Raw genomic sequence first — 12512 nt, 5'->3', positions numbered from 1 at the left:
CCGGGCTCGATGGACCAATGACGACCAGCTGTAATTAAAGAGTTCATGCACAATCGTCTGCTATAGCGCAGTGTAACGTAAAAGAGCCAAAAACCCAAACTTAGTGATAAAGGAGAAATTGACCTTTACAAAGGAAAGTATTGTCTTTTATTTCTAATTACAAACTCAAATGATTCCTTATATGTTTAGGGTTGAGGGTTTCAACCCAATACATTCGTAAAACTGGCTTTAATTGAGAGTTTTTATTTGGAAATAAGTTCCCAGTCAATTATAACTATGTTAAAAGTCTTCTCTAAAAGATTCAGTAAATACTAAGAAATAGTAATCATTAGGATCAAAAGATGAGCAAAAGAAGGAAAATCCTCGTCTCAGAAGAAAATTGTTCAGTCAATTGCCATCTATTGTGCAGTTTGTCTGACTTACTGCATGTCAGAACTGCATGTCGGAGATCAGTGGCAGTAACTCGAGAGATGGACAGCTAATAAACATTTTTCCTCAAAGAATATAGTTCCAGTTGTAGAAATGTAACTTATATTTTTGTATTTACAAGCACAATGAGATTATAATTATTTTCTTAATCCATCAAACTCAAGGATGGTTGAATTTTTGTCACCAGCTCTCTTATTGGTTTAGGGGAGCAGGCTTGTTTTGCACAGTGTCTTAGTGCAGGAGGAGGGAGCTCCTCGTGGGCAGAGAGCAGGGAGACATCATGTCCGGATTTAGGAGCCCGCTGAGAGTTGTGTCTCGACTGGATTTAAAGATGTGCGTGACGGCACGCTCTTGAGAAAGATGGATAAACAGCGAACCATCGTCAGCCGAGTTCAAGGCCAGACCTGGTGGTGCGCTGTGACTCACGACATTCCGACAACCGACTCAGTCTACTGAGTAATTCCAGCAGAAACACAGCCGTCTAATTTCTGGGCAGCACAAAGGATCTGTTTGTGCTTCATGAAGGGTAAAGTGTGTAATATTTGGAGATTTTGAAGACACAGCGACATTAAGTGGTTACATTTTAGATTGCAGCGTCATTCACTCCCCCTCCTGAGCTTGCCGATGAGCATTCCGTCTGCGATTATACACTTTAATTGAAGGATTTATGGGTCAGTAGATTAAGCCTTTATCAATATAAAAATCATAAATCAAGCCAAATTTTACATACTCTGCCTTTTGGGGCCTGTCTTGTTTGAGCAGCAACCCTTCACCGTTCTCATTGTCTCTTCTGTTTTGCTGAACCTAAAGATTTTCTTTAGCGCCGCACATCAGTTTGTGTCCAACTTACGACCCTTTCTCTCTTTTCCGCGGCACCTCAGGAGCAGAAATTCTGCCAGCGCTATGACCAGTTGATGGAGGCGTGGGAGAAGAAGGTGGAGCGCATCGAAAACAACCCGCGGCGCCGAGCGAAAGAGAGCAAAGTGCGCGAGTACTACGAGAAACAGTTCCCCGAGATTCGCAAGCAACGTGAGTTGCAGGAACGCATGCAGAGGTGAGCTCCCTGGATTCTTCTTCTCGCCAGCGGTAAAATTAAAAAAAAAAAAAAATCAGTTGGCATCAGATTTGCTGTCTTCTCTTTCTTTTCTTTTTTTTGAAGCGTGGCAGCTGTTGGGCAGCGTTGGTTACCGCAGAGTGGTGTGAAAATCAATCACCGCGGCCAAGTTACAGAGTCACACTTGTGTTAAACTGCGTGCGCAGATGCCGACTGCCACGTGCGCTTTCCTTTCCTTTCTCCCGCACGCACACAGATCCATCATTGGCAAGGGGTTCAGGCAAGTGCGCAACCCAAGAGTTGCATACAGAGGGCCAGAAGATGTGGTTAACTCGCACACAAGTGGGCCGCTGCCCTGCGCGTGCCGAGTCCCCGCTGCTGCTTTTGCACTCTCTCCTCCTGTTTCCTTTGGGGAGTTGAGGGAAAGGCTCGGCGCGAGGCAGACTTTTGACATTTTGGTTGCGGCGACCGAGGCACACCACCGCCCTTTTCACAGCCTCCACTTTAAGAGCCTTTTCTGGTTTTCAGCATCAAAGCGGGAAAGCCCTGGGTAGTGGAACATCGAGAGGAGGAGGAGGAGTAGAATTATGGAGGCCACATCCAGAACCACAAAGAAAAAATGCTGTTTTGCTATCTGCCATTTTTGATATTCTTAAGACAATATCTTTGGCAAAACAAATAAAGTTTTGATATTTTGTTTATTCAGGAGTCTGATTAGGGCCATTTCCACATCTGTTCAATTCGTTTTTGCCTCTACTTTGCAACAAAGCTGTAAAGCTGTAAAACGTGCTCCATCCGTGGCTCCGCCTTCGAACAGCACCGCTACCCTTGTGATTGGCCACCCGCTACCACACTGCTAGCGCTAGCTAGGGAAAAATGGCTCCCTGCTCTCATGCAGTGACGTCTTGCCCCCATTTCATTTCATTCTCTATTAAAGAAAAGAAAAACAATTTAATATAAATACAAACGTTTTGCGGTCTAGAATGAAAGGGAGCAGAAAGAAGACAAATCTTATTAAAATACATTAAAACACATTTTGATAAAGTCTGCCATGACATTGCTACGTTAATCAGGTTGACTTCTTTTCGTGGAAGCCCAACAAAAACCCAAATGCTTGTTTCAGTTTGGTAACTTGGAAAAATGTAGGTAGAGGCGCAAAAAGACAGGGCACTTTTTAATATGTATTTGTTAACAAAACAATTTGTTAAACTAGAACTTGCATGTGATTCAAAAAAGGAGTATTAAATAAAACATGATTATTTGGAAAATTTTGCTCTCATCTACATGAGCCTACCGTCATTTTGACATCAGTAATGAAAGGGTTGCTGTCCTTTAAAAATTGTTATGCAATCATACGGTCAGAATTACATCGCTCGAACTCGAACTGCTTGAATGTCTCATTCGCAGTTAAAGGTCAGACTTTTATAGCGACCAATCTTTCTTAGGAACTCATGGACTTTTACTCACTTCCACTACATCGTTTGAAATAAAAAATAAAAAAAAACTGCCTTTGGAGCGTGTCTTCGCGTCACATAGAGGTCATTTGACTGAGCAGCCATTTGTGTTTTTCCTTTAATAGCCGCGTTGGGCAGCGAGGGGGAGGGCTCAACTCGTCTGCGGCCCGCAGTGAGCATGAAGTCTCTGAGATCATCGATGGAATATCAGAACATGAGGTAAGTTCCTCCTTCAAGCACGCTCCGTGCCTCCAGTACCTGTGCTTGAACCACCAGTGCTGATCCTGTAATCTTGACTTGAAACGTATCAATGAACAAACACAGTGTTTAAGATGAGCGTACCAGCAATATAGCGTTTAGCACACTGTATCAAGTCACTGGGACATAGTTTGAAGGAGCTTTTGCTATTGGCTTATGATACGGACGATTCCCAAATGCCAGTCACACATCAAGGTTCCTTCGGTTCCCAGGGGTTTGCTCGCTAGCATTTTAAGGCTGCAGCAGCCTAGCAGCTGCTTTCAATTGTACAGGGTGGGAATTTTAAATGTCACAGGGCTACAAAACCGGTGTCATGGAAGGCTCTAGATTTAGCCGTCTTTAATGGTTTTCCTACCACTTGTAAAGAATTTTGTGAAGCCAAATTAATAAAACAAGAGTAGCTTGAAATTGAAATGTACTTGCCAGTAACCTACACTTCAAAAATGTCAAAGCTGGCAGCTCAACACGTTTTAAAAACCAATGCGGTTGCCAGATTTAGCCTGCATGGCGAGTGCTCGGGCCAGAACACATAAAGTCGAGCATCATTTTGAGAAGGCAGGCCTTTGCCGTCCCAGACTGGCAGCTGACGACCTCCCTCAAGCCTTACCCACCAGTTCAAGTTGTGCATTATTGGGTTCCAGTGAAAATTCACAATAAGACACAAAACACAATCTCCATCCATCCAGCCTCCCCTCCGGCAGTACTCGATCGCACGGTGTCACGTGATGCTGTAGCTCGATGGTGTCTGACTTTGTTGCTTTCTGCTTGTGTGTGTGTGTGTGTCAGAACACAGAGAAGCAAATGCGGCAGCTGGCTGTCATTCCTCCGATGCTGTTCGATGCCGAGCAGCAGCGCATCAAGTTCATCAACATGAACGGCTTGATGGACGACCCCATGAAGGTGTACAAGGACCGGCAGGTGATGAATATGTGGAGCGAACAGGAGAAGGACACTTTCAGAGAAAAGTAAGCAAAACCTGAACAGCATTCCCAGCCATAGTAGTGTGGATATCACGTAAAGCAGTGGTTCGCAACTGGTGGAGGACCCACATTTTCTTTTCCTCATCTTGGATTGCGACTAGGGCTACAATGATTAGTTGACGTAATCTATTATCTCGACAACATAAATTTGTTCCCGTGTCGTGTTATTGTAAATTACTGAATGATAAAGTCACACCCCGGACACTACATGCTCATTTGTACCTGCAGTGCTGTACTGAGCGCTGAGGGTGGCAGTGTCGCTCGTTGATTACGTCCTGCAATAAAAAAAAAAAGAAGAAGGGCTTCTTTTCTGAAAAAGGTTTGAAAACTCCGACCCAAGTTTGGGAAATTTTCATAGAAAATTAAGCAGCAAAACACGTCAGGTACAAACTCTATGAAGCTTACCTAGCATTCCATGCTAGCACTACGGCGCTACTCTTAACACCTTAAACGCCGGTGGAGGTACAGAATCTGTCCGGGGCTGTCATCACGCACTGCAGAGAGGACTTCACAATAACGTCGAGGATAGTTATTTCAAAGATATTTTTTAAATGACATGCTTATTTGTTAATTAATCATCAGCCTATGACACAAGTACATAATACTGTAACGTTGTTGTGCTCGTCAATAACCAGACGTTGTATTTGATATTTTACGTTGAACAATATAACTTTTGTGTCACTATTTTGATATATTTGTTTATAATCATATGCCGTCAGAGTACAAGAGTATAACGCAGGTGTGAAGATTTTTATCAAGTTATGTGAAACAACAGTTCAAAATAGGTGGTGAAAATAAAGAAGATAATTGTGACTAATTGAAAAAAATAATTGATAGATTAGTCAACAACAAAAAATATTCATTAGTTGCAGCCCTAGTCGCAACCCAAATTTATTCCACTGCACTCAAATTTATTCCACAAAAATAAAAACACAAGCCCACTTTCTATCATGCCCAGTGAATGAATTATTGATATTATAAGTATTGAAATTATTGAGTTGCATTGTATGTCCTGCAAAATAAATGCCCCAACATTTTTTTCTATAAATATATGTATTTTCAAATCCCTTTCAAAAAAAAGAAGAGGGAAACTGCCCACAAAGCCGCAACTCAATCAAAACATCTCGGCGACCCAAAAGTGGTTCGCGACCAAACGATGATCCAGTACAAAAAAAAATGCAAACATTGCCGGGCTGCTGTTTCTTTCCTCAAGAATTCCCACAGTTTACATATATATATATATATATATTAGTTCACCTAAGGATATATACGCCTAATACATTTTTATTTTATTCCGCTACTCCACTATTATGAAATGTGTAACGAGAAGGCGTCTGTTTCTTTTTTTTTATATTACTGGTAAGGAAGTGAATCTTCCCCTTTCGTGAGAAATGTTAAGAGGCGCTTTATGCTGACGACTTGAATCCCAGACACACAGTTGTCTACAATAGATTTACTTCTTCTTAATTTAACTTGCACCCCAAAAAAACGTAAGATATTTGATAATCTGTATAAATGTTATTTTTTAGGTGACATGTTTTTGTTTTTACTTCAGTAATTTATCATTATGCATGATTATGATCATTTTCCTTTTCTGTTTTGGACAAGTGTTGTCCTTCATGTATTGTAATTTGGCTGCTATTTTCTGATATCATTCCACTGCTGACTTGATTCTTCACCATTTTAGGTTCATTCAGCACCCAAAGAATTTTGGTCTGATTGCCTCTTTTCTCGAGAGAAAGGTAACACTTCATTTTTCCTTTCGATCTCTATGCCCAAGGCTCCTCAGGAAGTAGTTACTGAAATTTAATTTGACGTTTGCATTTCAGACGGTTGCGGAGTGCGTGCTCTTCTATTACTTAACCAAGAAGAATGAAAACTACAAGAATATAGTCCGGAGGAACTACAGGCGCAGAGGCAGGAGTCAGGTAATGTCACGTTTCGAACAAGAACATGTGGCCGTGGAAAAAATACAAAAAAATGTTGTCTCTCTATTCGTAAACGGCACATGTGGTTTAGGACGAGTGAAATTCATGGTTGTGAAAGTGTTCAAGCAACACACAAGACTATGAAATCAGTCACTGTTCAGAAGTTCTGAACATTTTTTAGTATTTACTAGATAAGAGATGATGTTATTGAAGTGTGTGTATGTCTGTTTGTGTGTATGTTTTTTTTTTTTTTTTTTTTACACACATAAGTGCACTTGAACCTTGCTCCTCTCTCGGTGTTGCTTCTGCATTCTCAGCCAATCTATTGCCCTTTTTTTTTTTTTTTTACTCTTTGTGGAGCCCCAAGCTATCACAGTGGCTCAATGACACGTGCAAAGGAGTTTGTGCTGGTTCGCCTAACGTCAAGTGGAAGCTGCTTGGGGCATGATGGCTTCACTAATATAAATAAGGAGTAAGGCTTTTTGGTCAGACTGCAAGTCTGAACTCTAACCCCAAAAACACCAGACAGCCAGGAAGTTGGTGAGGAAGTGGTTCTGTGTTCTTAAAGAATATCGGGGAACTTTCGTATCCTGTTCTGCTTCAGTCAAACAGAAATTGTAAATGCATTTATTTTAGATGCACATGCTTTTTGATTTATTTTTTTCTCGATAACCGATCAGCCCCTCAGAGTAAGTCTGTGGAAGTCTTATGAAGGGTTTGCATTCATAACCAAAGAATTCTTTATTCTTGTCCTTTTTTTTTTTTTTATAAAGATAATTAAATAAAACAGGTCTTCAGGATCCAGTGCAGAGGTTGTTTATATGTGCCTATCAAAAAGGGATTTATCTCAGAGGAACTCATGTAAAAAGTATGAAGTAGACAACTGACTGATCAAAACAGGAAGTGGAGGAACAGAGTAATCTGTTGATATTTGAAAAGATTATATATAAAAGGGAGGTTTTTGGGAAGTGCTGCAATTATTACATCAGAAAGCATGTCTTGTGGGATTGGGATTTTTTAAGACTTAGTAGACCTCTGGCACATTTTCTGACAACACTGTGATGGAACTATTTTTTCAGGGCCGTAAAGCACTGAAAGACATTTTCAACTTAGAACTGCCTCTGCGATATAACACCATTTTTGTGAAGTGTAGAGTTACACACACGAGGAACTGATTAATACCAGTCTGATGCGCTCACCTCTGCTTGTAAAAAGGGGAAAAAAACAATTTATAAAGAGAGCTTACTTCATGAACTTTCCATAATGCTGCAAAGCAATCCTGAAAAGGAGGCCTGTTTTAAGCTCAACACAATTGTGCAGAAGCTTCCATTTATGATCAAACACAAAAATTGTTTAACAATGTCAATTGTCACTTTCTCTCTAAATCACACACGCACGCACACACACACACACACACACACACACACACACACACACACACACACACACACATCACAGTCACGTTAGTCTCTGCAGGGCTTCCTGAAACTGACCTAAATTCATACCGTCCTTCTAAGTTCACCTGCACCCTGTATCTTTCAAACAAATGTTGACTCGCCAACATGCTGTTGCAAGTAAAAAATGTCCCACAATATAGGTAGTAATAATTGGTGAACGAGAATAGGACCAGTATACACGGCTATAAAGCCGCTGCAGTCAAGTTCAATGTCCTCGGCCGAGGACTTCAACAAACTGACTGACTTTGTTTTTTTTCGAGCCAAACACTTTTGATGATATGAAATGAAAGAGAGGAGAAGTGAAAGTATTCACATAATTTACATCACACGACCTTTAACGGAGTAAATGGGAAGCAGCTCTGTTGGTAGGCATTCTCTCTTTTGGAGTGTTATGTTTGGTGTACTGTTCACAACACTTGCAAAAGAAATTCAGAAAACAGTAAAAAGTATGTTCTTAACCAAACATGACCACCAACTACAAACCAACCTGAGTCTCTTGGATTATATACTTGTGCTTTGTAGCGATGGATCTTAAATCAGTACTACAAGTAGTTCCATTCTGGTGAAGATAGAAATTCTGCTCAGTGGGCCAAAGCTTCTGCTTCTTTTTTTTTTTTCCTTTAAATGCAATCTTTACATTTACATGGATTGTAAAAGTGTTTGGTTCTTTCCTATCACAGCACGGCCAGCAGCAGCAGCAGCATCAGCAAGTGCACCGAGGCAGCCAAGAAGACAAAGAGAAGGAGGAGAAAGAGAAGGATGCAGAGAGAGATGATGAAAAGAATGAAGCTGACGAAAAGGAAGATGCCATAAAGTAAGTTTTATTTACTTATTGACTAGAAAACTGGTTTAATAAAAAAAAAAAAGCCCTGCGGGGTATTTGCATGTGCAGCTGCAACAATTTGTTTGGAAATTTCTTTTTTTTTTCCCCCAATCAGGCCTCAGTGAAATGGGAGTAAGTTTTGGCCAGGTGCAACACATCTGTAAATATAATCATCTTTTAACCCTGGAATCTTACTGTCTCGCATTCAGCCATTATTTCTACCTACAACAAAATCAGGCCTCCAGTGGGTTTTTTTTTTCCTTTTATGAAAACAGATGTGCCTTCCTTCCTCCCCACCAATCACATGCCTGGTGTCATTTTAAAGTGTATTATTTTGTAAGCAGCTTGTGCAATCAACTCAGTTGAGGATTTTATTTTATTTTTTTCATGCCGTGCGTGTCTGTGTGTGCATTGGCTGATGGATGGAGCAGTGGAGGAAGAAGTGGAGGAGGAGGAGGTGTTTTAGTATCGATGCCAGCAAAGGTCACCAAAAAAAAAAAAAAGCCCAAAAAACCAGATGGAATGAATATCACTGCAAAAATTGGGAGCCCTCTCCAGCAGCCCGACTTCGCTCGAGAGAACCGGTGGCGGGACACGCCGCAGCAGAATCAACATATTCCGAGGCCAAGTTCCATTGATATGTTTATAAAGCATAGTATGCTATCTTCTATCTTTGTGCTTAGAGGTCACGGAAGTCTTGTGACACCCTGCTGCCTGACCGCCCGTCCCCGCCACAGCTGGCTCTTCTATATTTAGGATCCAGGCAGCTCTCCCCCAGCATGATTAATGAAGCCTTCGGAAGATGAATAGTGTTGCCAAAGGTTTAGGAGTTATTTAGCTGACTCAAATAATCTGGGTGGAAAAAGAAGGTTGCATTTGCATTCTGAAGCGGATGAGTTGCTCTACATCTTTCTTTTTTTTTGTTCTTCATTAGACTGAAGCACAAGGAAACAAAATATAACTTGGTAGTTTTGGTAGTTTTTTGGTAGTTTTAGCAAGCTTAAAACTGCCTGCTTTGGGAAACACCAGGTAGCAGAAGTTAAGACACCTTTTATGTTTGTTAATTTTTAAGGACCTGGTGAGCAAATAAGATAACTGGGGTTAATTATATCAACAGAATGATGCTGATAAAAGCAGGTTTCACCAGATCAAACTTCACCGTAGATATCCAAAGGTCACCTTCATTATGTGCTTCTTAGAGGTGAGTAGTCCCGACTCGCTAAACTGACCGTGCTGGTGTTTATGTGTCACTTGCAGGGACGACACCTCTGGAGAAGATGCAGAGGACAAGGAGCCAACCGTGGCTGTCAAGGGTCGACGCACTGCCAACAGTCAGGGACGTCGCAAGGGCCGCATAACGCGCTCCATGACCAGCGAAGTGGAGGAGACGGCCGCACCACCTGTCAACAATGAGCTTGGTGGGTCTCAGCCGCACGGAAAGAAATTACTGCTGTTTTCATCTGAGATTCAAATAGCCTTTGCTTTCCGGCCCACGCTGGTTTACAAATTTGAATTTGCTTTTAAAATTTGGCCTGATTTCTGCTTTTTGTATTGTTGGCAGAAGCTCAATATACGGCCCATAAATACATTAATAAAAGTGGAGACTATAATTTGGTTTTCCTACCCATAGAATACACACACACACACAAGGCGCAAGGGACTTGCACCCAGTTAGCGCAGGCCACTGTAGTTCACTGCCAAGCTTGGGAGAGAGCGATGGTTAACGAATGGGCTCTGCAAACTGACCACTAGATGGCATAATTTTTCGCACACTGTACCTTTTCTTGTGTGTCTTAGACACACAGACATGTTATCACAATGTGTATATGTACGACTTTGAGGGTCAAGTCGCTTTTAGTCACAGCAATCCCAAAGACTTTGCCTGAGGTAGTTGAGCTTCCTCTAAGCTTTTAATGTGAATTTTGAATATTTGCACAACATTTATTGAAATGGCAAAATTGAAAACAAACAAACATAATATTCAGCAAAACGTTTGTTCTCTCACTTGAGGCATTTTTCTGTCATTTATCAAAACAGAGATGTTATTTTGTCTTGATGTCAGGGCAGCGTTCCTCATGGCCAGTGCTCTCTGCCTGCATGAATAATTCCAACCTGCCCAATCGACAGTGTTTCTGGAAATTCCCTCCCTTCTTCTGCTGCTTTTCTTTACCCCTGCTTCTTCTGCGAGCCACGTGACGCCATCCTCGTTTGCAACTGCGCTTTCAATCGCCAGATATTTGAGTAATGGAAGCGTAGCAGTTGCATTTGTTTTTTGCGTGAACTTCAAAAAACATGCTTAAAATTTGCATAACGTTTCATGCAAGAGCCACACTATGATGATTATGAAAAAAAAAAAAATCCTCTTTTTTTGAGGTACTGCTGCTCCAGGTTGCTGTAGGTACTTAGGACACACAGTGGTGAGAAAAGACACCTCACGCACTGTGTTGCGCTAAGCATCAGTCTTCAGCCTCCAGGTGCAGTCAACAACATTTACTCACATGCTGCACGTGCTCTGTTCCATCCAGCACAGAACTGGAGGAAGTTTCAGCAGGATGACGTTGTCCCTTGCAACACATCCAGAGTGCTGGAAGTGCAGTAAATTAAGTTTTCTCATTTTGTCTCGTTATCAAGAAACAACAAAATGATCTCCCGGCTTGTTTGTGTGCCTCTGATGCAGCCAGAGCTTTTGAATTCTGTCAAATGTAATTGGATTGGGTAAAATCAAAATGGTGTCTGAGAACTTTTTTGCACGACTGAAAGTCTGGAGTTCTGACCAAACACGCCTTTGCCTGTGTCGCCTTGCGGCGGCCGCCAGCCTCATGCGCTGGCTTTTTCGGAACCGGTGTAAATACGGCCGACTGCGCAAATCAGTCAGAGGCCAGACGGACCCGGCATTGATTTTTTTTTATTTTTTTTTATCATGTTCAGTCTTGTTGTGGCCGACCACATGAATGCGCCGCCTTTCTTCGCTCACCCTCGAGGGTCGTCATAATAAACAGCGTCTTAATTCCTCTCCTCCAACATTTTGGTCTCAACAAAGGAAACCCCACCCCCACCCCGCCCACAGTCCCTCCGCGGCCCACCTCGCTCCGCCAGCCACACTGCTCTGACGCTGCCTCTGCTACGGGGCTCCAGGTGGAATTTTTGCTGCCTCAGCACTTTGTGCGTACGTGCTGCAGTCGCTCCTGTAGCGCTGCTTCAGTCAGTCCTGGTGGAGGTGGAGGTGGAGGGGATTCCCCCGGGGCGACTCGGCAGAGAGGTGCCACCGTTTGTTCCCTCCCCCCACACTCCGTGACCTTGACCTGGTCCTCGCAGAGGGCGCAGAGAGCGAAAGAGGGAGGGACCGGCTGGCGCTTCCTCTCGGACGGCGTTTACAGCCCGGGTGCTGCAGCAGCAGCAGCAGCAGCAGCAGCAGGGAAAGCAGCCGCTTGTTATGTCTGTAATCATTAACGGACTCTCTCTCTCGCTGGCTCGCTCGCTCGCTTGCTCCCTCGATTTCCTGCTTCCTCCTACAACTAAAGCAAACAGCACTCGCTGACCCGCGCTGCCGCACGGCTCCCCTCCCCTCCCCCCTCACACCCTCCGCCCTCCTCCACCCCTCCACCCTCCACCCTCCACCCCAACTCTAATTTCTCCTTCTCCTTCCTCTCCTCTTGTCAGTCATTTCCTAACTGACATTGTGACAAGTGGCCCACTCCCTCCCGCCCCCCTCCGACACTCCCTCCCACCCCCCCACCCCCACCCCCACCCCGCCATTTCCGTCCCTTCTAACTCGGTTCTCTCTCTCTCTTTTTGTCAACAGCCAATCTGGAAATGAATGAGAGCTCTCGCTGGACTGAAGAAGAGATGGAAACTGCTAAGAAAGGTAAGGCGGACAAATTCTCTCTCTCTCTCTTTCTCTCTCTCTCTCTCTCTCTCCCTCTCTCTCCGGCGAGCGAGCGGTTGCCGATCACTGACGGCGCTAAAAAGACGAGACAACGACTATTTTCTCTTCAGCAGCGCACGAGCCAGTGATGTGGCTCTGCAACTTCCTGTTTAACACGCAGCAACTGCCACGTGCTGCTCAGTTGTGTGTGTGTGTGTGTGTGTGTGTGTGTGTGTGTGTGTGTGTGTGTGTGTGTGTGTGTGT

The 12512-nt window shown here is 43.2% G+C and overlaps 1 protein-coding gene across 6 annotated transcripts in view; it reads left to right on the top strand.

The window, feature by feature from the left end:
• The window catches only part of ncor2 (nuclear receptor corepressor 2), an 88703-nt gene that overhangs the window by 43136 nt on the left and 33055 nt on the right, over nucleotides 1-12512 (top strand). For all 6 annotated transcript variants that reach the window (XM_076047164.1, XM_076047160.1, XM_076047163.1 and 3 more), the window contains exons 10-17: nucleotides 1311-1483; nucleotides 3063-3156; nucleotides 3982-4160; nucleotides 5863-5917; nucleotides 6005-6103; nucleotides 8241-8374; nucleotides 9641-9801; nucleotides 12186-12248. In XM_076047164.1, the coding sequence (XP_075903279.1) occupies nucleotides 1311-1483; nucleotides 3063-3156; nucleotides 3982-4160; nucleotides 5863-5917; nucleotides 6005-6103; nucleotides 8241-8374; nucleotides 9641-9801; nucleotides 12186-12248 (958 nt within the window). The remainder of the gene's footprint in view (nucleotides 1-1310; nucleotides 1484-3062; nucleotides 3157-3981; nucleotides 4161-5862; nucleotides 5918-6004; nucleotides 6104-8240; nucleotides 8375-9640; nucleotides 9802-12185; nucleotides 12249-12512) is intronic.

Source organism: Nelusetta ayraudi, unplaced genomic scaffold (genome assembly GCF_046127955.1).
Source record: "Nelusetta ayraudi isolate G7.1 ecotype Tasmania unplaced genomic scaffold, CSIRO-AGI_Nayr_v1 ptg000092l, whole genome shotgun sequence".
Taxonomy (NCBI): domain Eukaryota; kingdom Metazoa; phylum Chordata; class Actinopteri; order Tetraodontiformes; family Monacanthidae; genus Nelusetta; species Nelusetta ayraudi.
The sequence above is the reverse complement of the archived record's forward strand: the minus strand, read 5'-3'. Positions and strand labels throughout refer to the sequence as shown.